At 37.2% G+C, this 19474-nt stretch overlaps 1 protein-coding gene across 1 annotated transcript in view; it reads right to left on the minus strand.

Moving 5' to 3' along the window:
• CORIN (corin, serine peptidase) overlaps positions 1-19474 on the minus strand; it is a 158354-nt gene that overhangs the window by 8017 nt on the left and 130863 nt on the right. Inside the window, exons 17-19 of the mRNA XM_054823090.1 lie at positions 7653-7775; positions 4618-4667; positions 2914-3088 (exon numbers count right to left, since the gene is read on the minus strand). Of these exons, the coding sequence (XP_054679065.1) occupies positions 2914-3088; positions 4618-4667; positions 7653-7775 (348 nt within the window). The remainder of the gene's footprint in view (positions 1-2913; positions 3089-4617; positions 4668-7652; positions 7776-19474) is intronic.

A 19474-nucleotide genomic window follows, 5' to 3' on the forward strand; every position in this document is an offset into this window, starting at 1 on the left:
TCTCTGGGCAACCTGTTCCAGTGCCTCACCACTCTAACAGTGACAAAATAGTGAAGCATACTTCCTGTGCCTAAGACCAAAGGTTACTTTGACTCTTAGAATTGTTTAAGACTCTATTGGTAAATATACAAGATCACAAAAAAATATGTATATGAGTGGGAAGTGGAAACTACTGGGAAGACTGACCTGGTGCCTTTTGAGATGCATGAGAAAAACATAGACTTTATGACAGGCTTTAAGGGCGTAATCTCTTGATCATAACTGGTCACAGGATAAGTCACGGGTTCCTAATTAGTCTGTGGTTCTAAAAACCCTCCAAAAAGTCAGCATTTTCACAACTGATGAAAGACAGTTCCATGTAACTAAGCACCTTTGACAAAATCAAAGCTTAATCAAAGCAGCATAAATCAAAGCATGCAAAATCTTAGCTTTTTCACAGTACTCAACAGGATTGTAATTTCTACAATTTGTAAAGAGATTTGGTTGCTAAATGAAGGCTATTTTTATCTTAAGAGTTGCGTGAAAATTCTGGTATTTCAGACCATAATGATCATTTTACCATCGTGATCAGTTTGTGAGTTTTTCCATAAAGTTACAAGATTAAGTGCTAAGAATATTCATATGCTATTGTGTTTATGAACATTGTAAAAAAGCATCGCTCAGAGCAATGAGCAGTCACAGCCAGAATGTATTGTCCTACAGTCAAGAAAAAAAACCTTAATGTCTTGGATTCTTTGGTATAACGCATTTCAAAACAATCTTGACAACACTCTGGGGACTATACTAATAAAACTAGCAAAAGACACAATGTTTAATGTCGCTCTTTCCATGACTGTTTCCATTATTACTTTCTGCTATATTATTGTTAAATGGTCCTCATGTTTTGTATCCCAAACTTCACATGAACTTCATAAAATACTTCACAAAATGGAGCATTATGTCTAAAGCACCAGAGCACTTTAAAATCTGTTTTAATTGTTGGTTTATCTAGTTGGTTTGGTAAATTTTTAAATATTGTATATCAAGAAAGCTTCACAGCATCAAGACTGATCTTGCTGTTGCTGTATCAAGCCACACAAATGAAGAATTTAAAGATTTCAGGCCCCTGGGAATATACCCTCAAATCTATTCAGAGAGGCAGAAGAGAAAAAAGTTTATATAACTCCTCAATAAGTTATTAAACCAAAATATCTTAGTACTTTAAGGTATTTAGAATACAAATGTGAGAGAGACCTTTTACTGTAATACTCTGAGCTCACATAGATATTGTATAGCTGTAAATGAGGGGTAAATGAACAGCTCCAAAATGTAGTGGCGGTCTTTCTGCATTTGACAAAAATGTGAAAATTTTTCCTTTATAAATTTGATGGCTTCCTTCCTTATCTTTCTCTAATGAGAAAAATATGTTACCTATGAAATTCAGTAGCAATCCCATACTGCTGAAAGATCTACCTCTAAATGCCACTCTTCATTTTAGATCACCAGAAAAACTCCTTCATCTTTGGGTGAAGAAATATTCCAGATACTGCTTACCTTTATTTAAAAATAGATGGGGAAAGAAAAGAAATTCCTTGTGCAGGACACAAAATCTGATAAATAGAATATTCTTCTTTGTATTATTCAGGTTTAGCACTCTGTTAGTTTAGTAGGAAGGTTATCTAGGTTACTTTTAAGTTTCTGGTTATTACTTTTCTCTCTGAATGGAATCAGTTCTTGAACATCCTTAGGGCTTGATATGACATCAGAACTGAGGTCTTTCCAATGTCATTTCCTCTAGCATTTCCATTAATAGCCTTACACCTTGAGATACTCACACTATCACCTGCCTGACTGCTTCTGGCTTGGACACAGAAGCCACAAACTTTGCCCCTACCACAAGTTCCTTCGAGAGCCAGGGGAAAAAAAAAAAAAAAGGAAAAAACCCAGCAAATACAAAAGACCTCAGTGTTTCAGAAATAAAAAGACAAAATTTAAATTATCACAGAAAAAGAGAATGATTAATGTTATAAAGAAGTATCAGTCGAGACACACTTGCTTACCACAGAATTTCTGCTGGCTTGAACAGAAAGAAAGGTGTTTAATATAGTCTAAAATAATTTCCAAGGAGCAAGTACCAGTTAAAGCAGGATTAAGCACTGATGACAAGTGCATAGCAGAAAAGTACTTACTAACTACAGCAGAAAACACACATTTCAATTATCTTTAGAAAGGCAATTTTAAAATTTCAGTACAAGACAAAAGAAATGAGGTAATAAACTTTCCTCCAAAATCTGTGGTTCATTATAAAGAAATGTTGGTTAGCATCAACAAAACTGACAATGACCAAGACAGTTCCTAAGACATGTAAACTTCCTCTGCACTCCAGACTGTCCATCCACCACAGGGCCTCAGATACTAGGAGGCACTGACTATGGTTAATACTGACTTTTTAATGATCGCAATCCTAATAAAGGAGTGGAATGTTTATAATTAGAAAAGGCAGTGACTTAAATATGTTAGTTGCACTATGAGTAAATACTCAGTTTTATTTTTACTAATGGCCACAGCATTTTTGCAGGGCCATTTCTATGCTGGTGCCCAGAATGATTTTTTTTAATCTATGGCAGTTGTATGAGCGCTATAGGAGTGTTTTGGTCTTCTTCCTTTTCCCATTTCCTGCTGACAGTCAGGGCACCTTCATTTAACTTTCACCAGTAGAGACGCCAGCAATGAATAATAAAGCATGTGAAAACCTAAGCTGATGCTGTTTTATACCATTTACTTTCTTTTTTAGTTTTTTAAAACCAGGCCTCTGCAATTTGCCATTCTGCAAAGGTCATCACCTATCCCCAGTGTGTTTGGCAGAGGAGGGAAGATTTGGTAATTCAGATGTGCAAGTTTATACAAACAGTAAAACTGTGGGAGCCCTCTCACCCTTCAAAGCAGTGTGCTACAGTCAAGACCCATCTCTTTGCAATCAGAACACAGCCACATATGTGTCCGCTTGGCTCACTCTGCAGGGAGCATTGCCACGGCCATCGGCCTGGGCGACTGGTCCTACCACCAAGGATCCTCTTGTTCATGCGAGCAGCTGGGCGACGGCCACAGTCTGGAGAGGAACAGATGCCGAATCGTTACCACAAAGGCAGCGCATACAAGACCTTCTGCAAGAAAACTAGGCATAGACCGATATTAAGAGTCATGAAATTACACTGAACAGTAAATGACGTCATCAACAACCACACAATAATATCAAACACATTGTGCCATTTTCATCCTTCCTTTATATCAAAGGATTTGCTCTCTTGATATTAATTTTGACTGGCTCAGCCTGAAATATTAACCAAGCTAAGTTTGGGATCCTGACTTCTTGTTTCTCAAGAGTTACCAGGCTGCCCTTGGGAAGGTTTCCTGGGTTTATGTCCTTGGCTTTCTGTCAGCTAGCAATGTGTTTGGGCTACTCTGTACTATCCATAAGAACTGCTCCTGGAAAAACTGCTCAGCAATAATAAGGCTTTTCTTAAGCCAAGCGTGAGGTGAATGTCAAACTGTTTACTCAGCTACACGGCACCAAGCTTGCTTTGCCTGTGGAAATTACTAAGGGAGAAGATTTGAAGACATTCCAGTGCTCTGTCCATTCTACTTTATAAGCCACTTCCACAGGAACTGATACCAGATTCCCATCTGCCAGACAGTTACTTTTGCAAAATAGTTAGCCCTTCACTTTTGTCTCACTTTATATTCTGGATTTGTAAGATGGCAAACTTATTATTTATCCTGTTGATATTCAGTCTGATTTAGAGAACAAAAGACCACCACCAGTTTCTGCAATCATCCTCCCAAGGGAGGACATACTGCCATTGCATATATCTGTGGGAATTTAGTAGTGAAGAAATAAATTGGAGCAATGGTTATTTGTAACTTGTAATTCTCACTGTGTTCACTTAACTTCAGAGGGCAAGGAGGTTTACGTGTTTTTAAAGCAATGTATGTCAGAAGCAAACACCTTTGACAGTCTCTTATGAGGTTTTTTTTTCTGGTAAGAGTAGTAAATGTTTTGATTAGTTTCCCAAATTTAGGTCATGCTTTGTGATTAATTTTCCCTGTGTCAAGCTAATTCATAATTTAAGTGTTCTTCAGCAAAGCTCTCCTTGTCTGCAGAAGATGATTTCATTGAAGGTGAAGAATTTCTGCATCTTCAAACTGCTTAAACTTGCACAATCTGCTGTGCCTACAGACTTGGTCTGTAGCTTTCTACTTCAGGTTCATCTGTCCCCTTGAGCTTCACAACTAAACAGACCACAGCTTCAACTCCCAGGCAGATAGCCTGCTAATCACTCTGGTGGTAAAGGATATTTTCAGCAGAAAGTTTTAGCAAATTAATTTTTGGGACCTGACTGCTGACAAAATTCATTTTGTGGGAGCAGGACTGGGTTACTGCAATACACAGCCTCGTAGTCAAAAAGTAAGAAAAGCTGATGAAATCTGAATAGAGTAGGAAAAACAAACAATGCAAAACTGGATGTTGCAGAAGTCTAGTCAAATTTCAGAATGAATCCGCACTAAACACCTGCATTTGTTAAAGTAATTTAACACATCTTGAAAAACATCTGTGTTTTATATGCACTTCTCTCTTACCTTCTTTAGTGCAAAAGAGAGCCACTTTGCTTCTGCTTCGACACATCTGTCTAAATATTGAAACAAGAACATGGTGGAAATCTCAATTAATTGATGCAATTTTTGGTAATTTGCAAATCAGCACAGGTATTGTATTCGTTGTTGTGAACCATCTGTTAAATATTCCCCCAAACCGTAAAAAGAAACACAAGGAGCTTCTTATGCCAGATCATCCATGGTTTCCAGCGCCTGCCTAGAGATAATTCAAAATATTAGTTCAGCTTTACAATGCATTTCACGAGTGGGTGCTACATATTTTGCAGACTACCTTGCTCTCTGGGCACTGATCCAGCTCTGGTCAGCTGGGATGTACAGTCTGTCAAGTCTTAATTTATGGCACCTGACAGCACAGAGATTGCCATTCTCCTCTTCCTTACAGCTGAAGGACAGAATTTTCTTTGAAATACCTTTGATAACAGATGAGCTTTCATGGCCTAAAAGTTTGGATGTTTTCAAAAAAATCCAGGAAGTTTGCAAAAGTAAGTATTAAAACAACAAAAATTATCATTTCTGTTGAAAATTTTCAGATGAGAGAGGAAAGAAGAAATTCTTTGTCAAAGGGAGGGAGATCCTTGTTAAAACAGCGAGCGTTGTTGCTCAGTAGCTGACTGCCTTTTTAGTTCCACCACTTTTCATTCCTACTGTATATGTGCTTTACTGAGGCAGATGGAGAGCTAAATTAGACTGGATACACAGAAGAGCTGTTCCCCAGGTAATTCTTTGAAGGCTGTAATCTCAGTAGGTAGGCAGCATCTTTAAAATTGCCACCACCTAAAAGAGGCTGCATTTGATTTTAAGTCACAGATACTAATGTGGGCACAACAGAGTGCCAGCAAGATCACTAGATTGGCTTCAATCTGTGATTTGACCAAACCTCTGTCCGTTACATTGCATGCGCCCCATTCATATACTGTGCAAATCAGGCTACTTTCTGTACAGACCAGAAGCACAGACCATAAAATTCTGTTTCTAGACACAGTCGACAAATTTCAGGAAAGAAAATTGTGTGCACAATTTTGAGGGGCATTGGCACTCCACAAAAAATACAGATAATATAACTGAGACCAGCCACACTCATGTTTCACACTTTTTTCTTTGACTTATCAAATACTCAGCTCTGAAAGAGAAAACTTTAAGCTTTTATGTGTGCATAGCCTGCACTGTGCACTGTGCACACTGCCTGTCCCTCTTATCAAACCTTTATGAAACTAGTGGTGCCTTTGTTAGTTCTTGCCCGAGTTCCCAGCAGTCCAGGAGCCTGACAGCTCCTTTAGACATGCAACATACTCCAAGGCACAGATGTTTTACATGCTGAAGCTGATCCAGATGACTACACCTAGACTGCAGGGCTCGAGCACTTCCCAGCTCCTGGGCTTGGCTTGGCTTCATGTTGGGAAGAGACTAAATACATATCATCCCCTGTGCAATCTGCTTTATACTAGAAAGCAAGCCAGGCACATGAGAAGTGATGCAAGCCTGCAGGTCCTCCAGTGGGATGACTGGGAGATTGGTATGGGGTGCACCTGATCTGCAGCACATGCACAGCCAGTGAGAGCCACCTAGACAGGATGCCTGATGCAGCCAAAACAAAATCAGCCTCACTCTTCATGCAAGGCCTTAGCTTCTCACTTCTTGTTACCCATTTCATGGATTTGGGGAGACTGGAGCATCTGTTCCTACATATTACTTTCATCTCTGTAATATCTTTATCAATTTCTCTCCTTTAACTTGTACTCTGGGCGAAACTAGATCTTTTGCTACTAGTTCTTTTAACTCAGAGGCTCCAATCCATCCCTTCACGCATACTTCCTAGTAGACCACTTTGAAACATGGCAAAGTACATTGAAATTTCTGCTTTGCACTTCAGTGACTGAACAGAATACGACTGTGGATCCGCCTTTGCATCTGGTCACAACCCAGATGTTTATTCTTGCATTGCTCTGGAGAAAAGCATTTAGATACCATTAGGCTAGTGGAAAGAGACAGTGAGAAAGGAAAAGAGTTAAAAAGAAAATTTTCAAGTATCAGGAACCATGCTGTACTGGTCCTTCTAGATGAAGAAATAAAAATGAACTTAAATAAATGGGGAAAATACTAATATAAAACAGAACTAGTACAAAGCTGAGATGTAGGAAAGCAAAAGTAGGCACTTGCAGACACAATCTTTTCAGTATTCTGCCCTTATAGAAAGTTTCACTACAGAAAATAATGGAGCCAAGCAAAAGAAAAGTAGGTGTATTCCTCAGATTGCAGTATTCACGTAGGTTGTACCTCTGCATTTAGCCAAGACAGTCTTTCCTTGTGAAACAGAAGGATTTTTCTATGGCAGAAGGATGTTCTGAAATCTCCTAGGCATTTGAAAGAGAACAGGGAAGCAATGAACCTGCTTTTTGAAGAATGCAGTTGCAGGTGGGGACTAGGTGGCTCTCCCAGTTTTGTTCTGGATGTTTAAGTTCATTGCTCTTCGGTCTCAAAGTCACACTTTGAATGTCTCAACCATGAGATCCTGGCTTCTCATTACCAACTACCTGTTCAGCCCATCTGAAGCCAGAGGAGCTCCGAAGGAAACCTACTGTATGTGGATATAGCTTCTGCTGAAGAAGCTGTGGTTGCTCCAAATGTATGAATCCAAACTATATGGGCTGCAGAGGATGGTAAGATGTTGCTGCAGGTTTTGCTATATAGTACTTACTAGACTTTCTTGGTCAGCAGGGATTTAATGAAGCTGTCTGGTCTGGGTACTTCACAGGCATCACCTCTGTGTCACTCAAATTCTGTTAGTCTAGCAGAATGAGGATTCACAAGGTGGACTCAAAAGAGACTACAGTTGTAGTAGACACTAAAATTGTTGTAGATTGTACTTTAACAACTCACATGAGTATGTGCTGGGATTTATATAAAAGATACCTTGGATAAAAGAGCTTACCAGAGGAGTTTGTCATCCTCTAGTAATAAATGACTACCCACAGCAGTGAAATAAATCTCATGTTACTTACCCATTCACTAGAAGTGCGTGTAAAGTGGAAGCATTTTTATTCTTCCAGTCTGAGTGCAGATTGAGCCATTTTTGATGCTGCATTTCCTCATTCTCTATTACAATTTCTGTTTTGGATGGTCCTCTGAAACAGATGAAAGACATTCATAGACCTTCCAGTAGGTTTCTACGTTACAATTACAAGGCGAAGAGGCCCTAATGCCTTCTGTTTACTCCAAAGATATACAGCTGAATGTTATGTCAAAGCCACGTGTGGCAGAATCACAGTTAGGGGAATTAAATCACCCCAAGAACCCAGGCCAGCTAACATATTACTGTCAATTATGTTGTATTTCCTGACAAGAACCAGAATTGGAACCTGGAACAGCAAGAGCCTTCTGGTGGCATTTACTACAGTGCATACACTGACTTACTGTTTCTACAGTTTCTCGCCTCCAAAAATACAAAAAATAGATCTTCATATGTAGAAGAGGTAAAAGAAAAACTATTTTCTTACATTTTTATCTTTAGAAATCAATTGAAATATAACAGTAAAGAGCAGTCTAGGTTTTGTCAATAATACTTGACAGTATCTCTAAGTCCAAGCTGTCTGCTTTGTGAAACAGAACAAATCATGGGTGATGATGTCAAACCTGTCCTTCTGCAGCAAATTAACAGGAATATGAAAGTAAGAATGGTTCACCAAGAGATATTTTCAAATATCCAGTTTCTTAGTTTAGTTGTTGCCTGATAGACTCAAGCCACTGAAGAAACTGCTGGTTTAGTAAATCTCAATTGCTAAATGGAAAAAAGAGTGTGTTTTTTAAATTGCTTTACAAGTCACGCAACTTTCCAGCACAGAACCATCCATGACTAGCCATCAATCCCTGTCAATGACAAGGACTTTCAAGGACTGCTCTTCTGAACACTGGTCAAAGGCCAAATTCTAAATCCTGGTTCATGGAAAAAAGAAAGAAAAGTTCAGAAAAAACTGTGATGTGTCCTAAAACTTGCCTCTGAACCCAATCTCTCATGGCAGTACCTAGTAATGCCAGACAGGTTATTAGTTTGTCTTTAAGTCGAATTTTCAGTATTATCTATATTTCTTTTAAAATATTTGCAAAAGTGCAGCATTCTTTACCCACTTGATTGCATAAATTAACAAAGATTGAAGAATTCTGTTTTATGGTAAAGTTGTCAGTGCAACCATATGGAAATGTTTTCAGCAGGGCTGGCAGAATTAACTAGGCTTTGAGGTCACGGCCCTGGATCCTGCCTGTTACGTGACTTATTTTTCAGAACATTCTCTGGGCATATTAAGCAAATATCATTCCATGATCTACTACCCAGAATGTACAGGCAGATAATAACAAGCATTTTTAAAGGCTGCGGTTTTTCCCCATTTAGAGAAAGCTGGTTGCTGCAAAAAGAGCTTTCTTCCTCAGTGCCTGCTTATAGCAAACACATAAAATGCTCCTCTCTTCATTTCCATCATTTGCTTCTTTCCCACTCTTTTTCTTACCAAAAGTACATAAACTTTTTTCCTTAAGATGTCATTCTGCCTTATGATCTTCTGTGAACAATTATTTTCTCCATTTCATAACTTTGTACAGTGATATTTTATGTAGCTGTAAACAGCATCTGATCTATAAAATACGTAACTCAAAAATGTGCAAAAAAGTGCAAATATCATGCCATCTGGTGGGTCTGAATCTGTATTTTCCCAAATACCAGATTATTTTACTGAAACCTGAAGTTCGGAATTACAGCTTGTGATGCTATAATCGACATTAGCAGATATGTGCTTCTAAACCAGGGCAACAACCTACAAGACACTTAAGCCTTTATGAAATTTTATAATTATTAATACAAGGTATTATACTCACTGAAAGTAAAATTAGGGTTCTGCCTTTTTTTCTTGATAATCACAGCTTCATATAACACGCTCAAAACCAGTATGCCCTAATTTATGTCTTTAGAATGCCTTCTATAAATATTTATAGTGCGATCTTCCCTTGATGACGTTTATACAAGGTTTTCTTTCAGATAGGCAAGGGTCACCACTGTCTTCTTTAATCTATTTTAATTAGAAATAGTCAGAATAAAGGGGACCTAAGAGCCTCATTTCTAGCTAAAGAAAGCTGGAGACAATGGTCAGCATTTGTGTAGAGAGCAGAGAATACTGGGAATTGCCAGAGAATGAGAGAATACAAGCTAAAAATGTTAGAGGAGGAATACGAACTGGTGTGAGCTTCTGGGTCTGAGACTTTCAGGGTCCAGGGAGGGGCTGCTATGCCAGAAGCATACATTACACCAGGGACTGTAAAGCGCTCAGAGAAAAGGAGGGAGGCAGAGCAATGGGGCCTCCTTCTAGCCAAACCCATCCTGTGCTCTGAAAACACAGCAGGCAGCTGGTTCTACTCGGCCCCACTTGGAGCTGTAGCACACAATTTCTTTTGTGGACACACTCTGAAGAAAAGGAAAGAAGGATCTTTCAACGGGCAGAGCCGTGTCACCTCATGGTGTATAATTTCTTCATAAGAATATTTTGCTTTACTGAGTTTCTTACAGACTCCAACAATAAGGCTATAGCTGCTAATTACTTTAAGGCATCAATCTACGTCTTTGAGTTTGAAATTAGCTCTCTTGCCAATTTTTTATTTTAGTGGTCTGCCAAAATTGACCTAAATTAAGTCAATCTGCACAGGAGTCATGTGTGTGTCCATATGTAATATCTTTCAAGATTTCAGGCAAGCCAAATAAAGAACCGTTTTTATGAAACAGTTTCAGAAGGCTTTTTCGCTTCTTTGCAGTTTTCTTCTTCCCCCACCTTGGGTTTGCATATAACAGAACAGCTTTGCTCATAAACTCGGTGTTGATTTTAGATTAATGTTTTTAATTATTACCTGTATCGCAACAATAAGCAAAATTGAAACCGTATTTGTTGACTGAAACCATATATACCTGGAACACAATGTGCAGTTTTGAGGCGCCTCAGTTTAAGAGGATGTTCAGAAACTGGAGAGGGTCATGCAGATGGCCTCGTAATTTTCTAGGGGCCTATGGCACTGATGGACAAGGAGAGGTTGAGGCAACTAGCCTTGTTTGCTCTTGAGGAAGCTAAGGGACAATTCAATAGCAACCTGCAACTACATGAAGAGAAGTTAAAAGGTGATGGAATCAGACTTTTCTCAATTTTGCTGCATGGTAAAACAAAGGGGAATGGCCTAGAGTTGCAACTTTGGAGATTCATAGTGGATGAAACGGAAATACTTTTTCACTAGGAAGGTGAAGCACAGTACAATTACACTGTAGTGACTGGTACCTATGCTTAAAAAAGGCTAACAGTTATCAGAACAGATTTTTCACACCTAAAAGCATCTTTTAACATTATAGTACAGTCCCTAAAATATCTACATCACTTAAGTAAAAGTTTGTTAGTGGTATCTGCAAACATAAGACACTCATACCATGGTAACAATAATGCACACTTTTTGAGTGGTCATCTTTGGACCAGATCCTCCATAATTTTTTCAAGATTTTAAGTTATCTGAATCCACATAACTTTACAACATCTCATGGTGCTATTTGGATGGAACCATTTGAGTACTGAAATATTCTTTCAAAACCCATAGGGTTCTAAGACTGTTATTGAATAGATCACAAAAATTAACTGTCTCATGTGCCTCATATTAAATATCTGCAGTAAATCTTTATATCCAAAAGAACTATGCTAGAGCATCAGAGCTCAAACCACTCAAACATAACACTCAATTAATACACTTTAGGGTGCCTGTAGTCTCAGTCTATGGACTTCTCCAAGACCATATCAAAAGTGCCATAGTTAAGTAAATTTACACCAGATGCACAGCAAACAGCAATCCTTGCCTCTTTGCAGCAGCCTGTTACATATTTGAAGGCTCCTGTACCTCCATTCCCCCGACGGACCATCCAGAGTTTTCAACCTTTCTTCACAAACCATGCTTTCTAGGTCTTTGGTCATTCCTGCCGACCTATTCTGAACTCTCCCCATCTAGTCAAAAATCGAACTCAAGCTGAATACATCAGAGGAATTACACATAAATACTCCTGGTTAATTCAGGCCATTTTTCCAGTCTGTCAAAAAATAATTTAATTCTAATCCTGTCCTCCAAAATGCTTTCAGATCCTCCCACCTTGATGCTGAATGAGAAATTATTAAGTGTGCTCTCCACTCCCATCATCTGAATGACTCACGACAACACCGAATATCACCCCAGACACACTGGGATGTGTCTAGCCCCCCATATATCTTCATGGCTTGAAAATGAGTCATCAACAGTCTCATATCATTTAATCTTTGTCCATATCTTCTTACTTATTTCAAAAGTCATTTCACATAGTGTGAAAGTTAAATATATATCACATCTGCTTCTTCCCTATCCACCGTGTCTCTGCCTTTTCAACGAATAAACTAAGGGAATCCGACATGATTTGTTATTGATAAATATATTCTGTCTGTCATTAAGACCTTATACTTCTGTAATTATTTGTTGATAATTGAAGCAAGGCAACTTGTTCATAAATCTCTGCATCTTCCTCTTTTTCTCTTTTTAATGAAAGATGGCATACCTAACAGTTTTCAGCCTTATGTAGCCATTCTCCACAACTTCTCAAGACTACTGGCTACCATTATTGGCAGCCATAATGGAGAGCTGCCATAGCCATAAATCTTCCACGCTCTTGGATGAATTTCAGCAAAACTAGCGACTTTGAAGATCAGTGTATATCCTATTATTTTCTTCCTCTAGCCCTAACTCTTAAGTCTTTGTCATCTTAGAAACATAATATGTTTTGCTGAGGTTTCTTTGTAGTTTTGTTTTGTCATTTTTTGTTTGTTTGCTCTGCTTTTTTTGTTTAATATCCTTGGCTTTTCTGATTCTTTCTCCACATACCTATGCTGTTGTTCTGTTGAACTACTCTCTAGAAGTCCACTGCCAGTTTCAGGTCACTGAACAGCTTGTGCCTCAGCCATGTTAGTCTTGCTGCTTCACAGAAAGATGCCTGCTAGATCCAATGAACATCAAAGGGCACATATAATTCTAACGTATCTAATTTCTTTAATCTAAGAAGTTTCTTTAATCTAAGGCAATTTCAAAAAAGTTATTCAATGATTCTGCAAAATCAGTCACTCATAAAATCAGAATTGCAAGACATTTTAATTTGCAGTAGCACTTATGTCTACCTGAGTGGGAAATTCTAACTTAGATTTTACTAATTTTTCAAATTTCAATTTAAAAATTAGAATATTCCTTTAATACCTTTAATTTCAAGCTATGGATTCCTTTATGTGTGTTTATGAGAGAGATTTTTAGAATTGAAAAATAAAACCCAGTCGGTCTTCTACATTATAAACATGCTCGCAATGGGGAAAAGTAACATTTAGGGTAATTTCATTACATAAGTTGTACAATGGAAATATTAAAGAAATTGTTTTCAAAGCATTCTAGCCTGCTACCTGCTGGTGACTGTGCACAACAGTCGAAGTTTATAGTATAGTTCATAGCGAAACTCAAGGAGCATTATGACTTGCATACTAAATCATAATGGGGAAAAAAAAAAACAAAAAAAAAACCAAACCACAAAATAGAAGACAGGGACTAATTTTAGTTTATGAAGTTAATATTCTGTTCATCATTAAAAGTAACATAATTTGGGATACTTCTGTACAGCAATGGTTTTGATACCTCATTCTCCCTATTCCATTGTGGAAAATTCTCTCAAATGTTGTAGAAAATATAGAAGCTTAGCTATAAGAAAACTTACGTTAGCTAGAAAGCTGCTTAAGGCCTAGAACTGTTTCAAAGCCTATAATCGTGGGAAAGGAGTTTGTAACCAAGGTAATAGGTAATGAAGCTAACTGACAATGTACAATGCTGCTACGTTCCATGTACAGTCCCTACCCAGCCGGACAATAGGCCTGGGAATATTAATCTTATGAAGTAAGTTGTTATGGACAGGTGCATCCACAACAAGGATACTGCGCATGCCTTCAAGAAGAGAGTCATTCAGCAAACATGGGTGTGAGACCACTGACAACCACCAGAGACCCCTGAGGACCACCAACTCAAATCACTGAGCATGTGTGACGGGGAGGAGAATATGGAAATGGATTCTAAGAAATGATTATCATAGGACTGCCTTTTCTTGGAAAAATAATGAATATGTATATTTTGATTCTATATAACCTGTGTGTTGGTAATCACCTGCATGCACGTTTGGTGGAGCTGTTTCCCCCGTGCATCCAGCACTGCAATAAAGCAAACCTAGGGTAACTCATGTCTGGTAGATTTCTTTTACAATGTATTAAATTGCAAGTTTAGAATAAAGTATAATCCATAAACTGGATTCCTTCTCCCTTCAAAGTAACAGTAACATTCCTCTGTTCAGCTTCTATAATTCCATCGTTTTAAGCCTCATGTGACAGCAGGCTTGAAAAAGGAAACCTGGAGTTATGCCAGAAGGTAATGAATAACGTGTGTATGGGCATTAATATAAAACAAATTAGGCCTACTTCAGAGCTGGAACAGCATCTGTTTCCTGTCTGTACTTACTTACTGGTTAAGATGTTTCTTGGTCTTGACCAGAATTTTATAAAGCCATGGCCGTGCCATAGAATATGGAGTAAAAGATCAATATCTCGATTTTAATAGCACTGAAATCAGAGAAATCTGAAATTTTAATGTGAAAACATATGGAGACATAGAAAATGGAAATTAAAAATATTCACAGCATCGACAGAAAACTAAACCATGTATGATTAAATAGTTCTTAAATTTTTTGGTGGAAGGTAGGCAATCACTGTGATATTTCCAGGTTTCAAAATGCCTACAGTCTTATGTCCTAACTAATAGACTACTAAACCCCATCAAGAATGAGTTAACATGTAGTTATGCTGCAAAAAAAATGTATATGCTTGCTTTTTCCCTGTCATTTCAGTCTCTAAGTTATAGGATTCATAAAGTATTATTTTGTAGCCAAACTTAAAAAAGACCATTTGGGGCCATCTAAATCTAAAACTTGAAATAAAACATAGACTTTCTTAGCTGGAAGTCTTAATTCAAGTTCAAATTAAATGTAAAGTCCTTCATTCAAGGTTAATTAGCTCTTAATTTTAAAAATATGAAGGACACATTTCAGAGAAAAATATTGCTTTGAAATAAAATTTTAAGTGTTTCATTTTAAAAGGTTGAAACAAAATAACTTTTTTCAACTTTTTTTTCCCCTGCTGAAACTATTAACTGAATTTGAACAAAATTCACTGTTACTTTTGTTCAACATTGTCAATTACAGAATTATTATTCACTAAGAAATGTTCCCATAGTTCTACTGGTAATAACACATTAGCCACAAAAAACTCTTCAACTTGCAGATTCCAGAATGAATTTTCAGGACAAAGAGATTTAATACCTGTTTAGAGTTAAACTGAGTAAATTTGATTTGGAAGCCCCTAGGAAAAAAAAGTGGGTTTTATAATGCCATTTATACAAGCTGTGACATAAAATAGTTTGAAAAAAAAATTGTGATTAATCATTAGAATAAGAACATTTCTTTGGTTGGCAGTATTCATGTATCTTTCTATTTCTTTTAGTCATCACAGAATCACAGAATGGTTGAGGTTGGAAAGGACCTCTGGAGGTCATCTGGTCCAATCCCTCTTGGTCAAGCAGAGCCACCTATAGCCAGTTGCCTAGGAGCACATGCAGAGAGTTCCAAGGTTGTTGGGTATTTACTAATCACTAATAACAATTATCTTTTTACTTAGAGAAAGAAAACTGTCCAATCATGGAGCTAAAAAAGTGTTATATGAAGTAAGTGACCATATGCTTAATGACTATTTGAAGAAATTGTCACAATTTGCACGGAATTATTAGGTTGAAATTTCTTTGAAAAAAGTTATCCAAATAATTATATTTTAAACTACATATGTACATGAAAGATGAGACATAATCTATCAGATTTAATCTAATACCAGTCCAATATACTGACTAAAGTCTATGTATTTTAACGTTGTTTTATAGTTGCTCAAAATTACTAAAACAGTCTTCCACATCTACCACAGCTTGTAATTATTGTTTTCAGTAAATTTTATTTAATAGTTATCTGCTGCCATTCTTAAAAGAAAAAATAAATGTAATCTGAAGAATTTGCTATTTTGCTAAATCCTCTAAAGATTTAATAGAAGACACTGCAGCCACGGACAATGTGAATATATTCAAGGTAGGTCAAGCATATTTTACATTCTGTTGAGTGGGTCCAGACTGAATTAATGAGTTCAAATACTTCATCCTTGGCATGGAATTTGATTTACTACATGTCATCTTTATTCTTGGAGAAAATAAAGTAGGTTAAATTCAAAAGTTCAAGTTCCTTATGTGGGTAGGACAATATTCCATTTTTTGTTTCTGTGATGTTTTTAAGCAAATAAGACATTAAACTAAACTTCCATTATTTCAGTTGCAGAAATAGTTAGAAAGTAATTAGTAAGCATAATAATTCATGTGAGAACAAAAGATTATTGGTCCAGCAGCTTGACTGGTCAGTTGCAAATATTATTAAAGAACTTTGTAGCAAAGAGAGAGAGTGAGAAAGTATGAGGAAAGACAAAAGGCCAGGCGGTAACAAGTGATTGGCCTTTCCCTTCCACAAATACACACACAGTAAGATGCTGTGGCAGAGGAAAGAAGGAAAAGGAGCTGCCTGTTTCAGTGGATCACCAGTGGTGCAGCCTCCAAGAAAGGGAGCAGCAGGAGCAGGAGCAGGTAGCAGAGCTTACTGTAGATTTTTATAAACAAGTAACTTGGTAAACAGCTGTGATTTTACACTGATACTGCTAGACCAGGACAAGCAGATCAGCTGAAATTCCTCTGTACTCTGCTAGGTACAAGCTGCTGAAGTTATCATTATTACATTTGTTTTCTCATCCTAGTACAGGAAAGAAAGACAAACTACTCCACTACATTGCCTTAGAGTGAGAGAGTAACTCCACTAACTTCTGGTTTTGTCAAATTCAAGATCTGAGCAGACCGTGGATTTATGATCACCATTCCATCAACAAAAAACACGGACTTCGGAGTATAAGAAAATGGTTTTCTTCAACTAAACATCAAGACAAATCTACAGTCTTCTACCATAATGTTCTGAACCTGCACAGCATGCCCTTCTTCAGCAGCACACTCCAGCAAACACCTAATCCTTGATCTGAGACACTGATGGCAATTGCTGTTCCATTCTTTACCTGTGTTAGCAGGAACCCCAATTGCCGGAGACATGCTTTACTGTATTTAAATCTTGGGCTCAGTCAGAGGTCTCTGGACAGTGTTACCTGTCATGAGATGAACAGGCAGTCACATCAGGTGAGCTGATAGTCCTCTCTGGCTGTAAACTATGAAACTTCAGACTTGAACAAACAGTTCCCACTAGCCTCTAAGCGTTATAAACAAAAGTTGACTTTGTATCTAACATTCTTTTTGCACTAGAGGAAAACATAACTGCTAAGAACACACATTGTGTAACTTGAGGAACAGCCATCATTACTCCAAAGCCTTTCAGACAATGCTTGGAACTTGCGCACAGTTTTCTGTGATGTTGCATCATGCATCACACAGCACATTGCATGTGTTGTGCTGTGAAAAACTGGAGAAATACATCATCTGTGGAATTAGAATTGGCCACCAGCCAGGAAAATAGGTCATATTTTGTGCAACAGGCAGAATAGAATTACCTTTAATGTTGCCTCAGACACAATGCTTGTACCTCCCAAATAGACTGATATTCTGTAAAATATGTTACCACTGTCAGCTAAATTAACCTAATTTTAACCATTGTCTTTTAATTATCTTCCTTTTTTCCAGCCTAATTTAGCCTAAAGCATTAAAAATATCTACAAGCTGCTAGAAAGACATTGCTTTCATACTTTAAACATTACCATATTGTATAGCAATTGGGAGTTCTCATTTGGGAAAACACCACAGTTAGGAAAAACAGTTTGCAGAGCTTTACAGAAAATAAAAATACCATATGCTACCATTCATTGTAATTCCTGGTCTAAGGTATTAAGAAGTCTCAACCTTGAGAACTCGTGCACTATTTTTCCTCTAAGAATAAACAAAAGAACTATTAATTCAAAATCAAGAATCATCATAAGTCATTATTAAAGAAATCTGGATAGCCACAAAACTGGGGGGTTCTGCAGTGTGCTATGATATGGACAGAATTTCTGTATTCACAGCTTTAATTTTCTGAAGGAGTAAAATGGAATATTTCCCATTGAGAATGCCTGAAGAAAAGCACTGCTTGAAATATGTTATATTTATTTATTTTAAAAAAAAAAGGATAAATCCAATTTTTTTCACCATTATTTGAGCTCTATGCTATATACCGAATTTACCTGTAACCTCAATGGTGACTGGAAATAGCTTATTAAATACACCAAATGCTATCAACCTCACATTCAGACTGCTGTTGTAAGTCAAATAAATAATATATGCAGGACATAATGGCCAACAGATGAAGTTTATGGCTTTAGATCACATTTCACAGTGGCATGAAACTGCAATTTATCATTCAGTCTTCCACTTCACCACATAGAAAATGTTACCCTCCGTGATATTTTCACTGTGAAATGTTAACAAAAGAATTAAAGAATTACATTAAATTGTATTACTCCTTTTTGCAATTAGTTCTAGTGAATGCATTATAATCTTTGTTTTTCTTATAGATATTCTTCAAAGATAATTTACTGTATTTTTGGCAGTACCACTTCACAAAAACTTGGAGAATGGCTAAGAAAATTGAGCTTCAGGTGATTGAAAAACTCAGGCATTAAGAAAGGAAAGACGAACACTACTTTAGTTTTCTGAAGTACTGCCAGGAAGAAGTAAAAATTAGTATTAGAGTCAGAGTGAAGTTGTAGACTTCAGATTTGAACTGGAATTTCCCATTGCCCTTCACACAATCGCCTGTCACTACAAAAAAGAATTTGTAGAAAAATTGATATGTAGAATATCTTCCCCTATTAGAAAATGGATTTGTCAGATTTAAGAATTATTTGTCTCATACATTTCTTAAAAGTGATAAGATTGATAACATCTGTTAGCAAGCAGGAAGGTATAAGTTTCTACTCGTGCTAATTTCAGCCTAGGCACACCTCTGAGAAAAGGAAGGAATCAGAGGGCTTGTAACAGTTTCATACCTTTTTCACTTTCCTAGCAGCAAGCATCATAGGAAAGTTAAGCAAATTTTATGTTAGGACTATGAGACTGAAATATTAAGAAGAAAAACATTCTTAATGTTTAGACCAGCGATTTGTTCTTAGACAACAAAGTCGTTGTAAAAGCAGTAACTATTTGTGAAGGTTATCAAAGGAGTTTAAGCTTATTAGGATGTTACATGAAGTTAAACCATAAAGATAATGTCAATATTATTTAGATATACTAAACTAATTGGAGGAGTACAGAACTGTTGTGTGTTAGAACGGCAGGCAGTCCATTCAGAACAGGTGGTCTTGGATTCAGGGCACCTGTTAGAACTGATGTCAAGCATCCATGCAGTTCAAGGCAACACAGAGTAGGATTAGTGCAGACATTGTAACTTCCTGTATCCTCCTGTGGTTTTTTGAGAAAGGTACGAAGAACAAGACTGCATATCTCCTGGTTTCAGCTGGGACAGAGTTAATTTTCTTCCTAGTAGCTGGTATAGTGCTGTGTTTTTGATTTAGTATGAAAATAATGTTGGCAACACACTGATGTTTTAGTTGTTGCTCAGCAGTGTTTACAATTAAGTCAAGGACTTTTCAGCTTCCCA

Source organism: Grus americana, chromosome 4, assembly GCF_028858705.1.
Source record: "Grus americana isolate bGruAme1 chromosome 4, bGruAme1.mat, whole genome shotgun sequence".
Lineage (NCBI taxonomy): Eukaryota > Metazoa > Chordata > Aves > Gruiformes > Gruidae > Grus > Grus americana.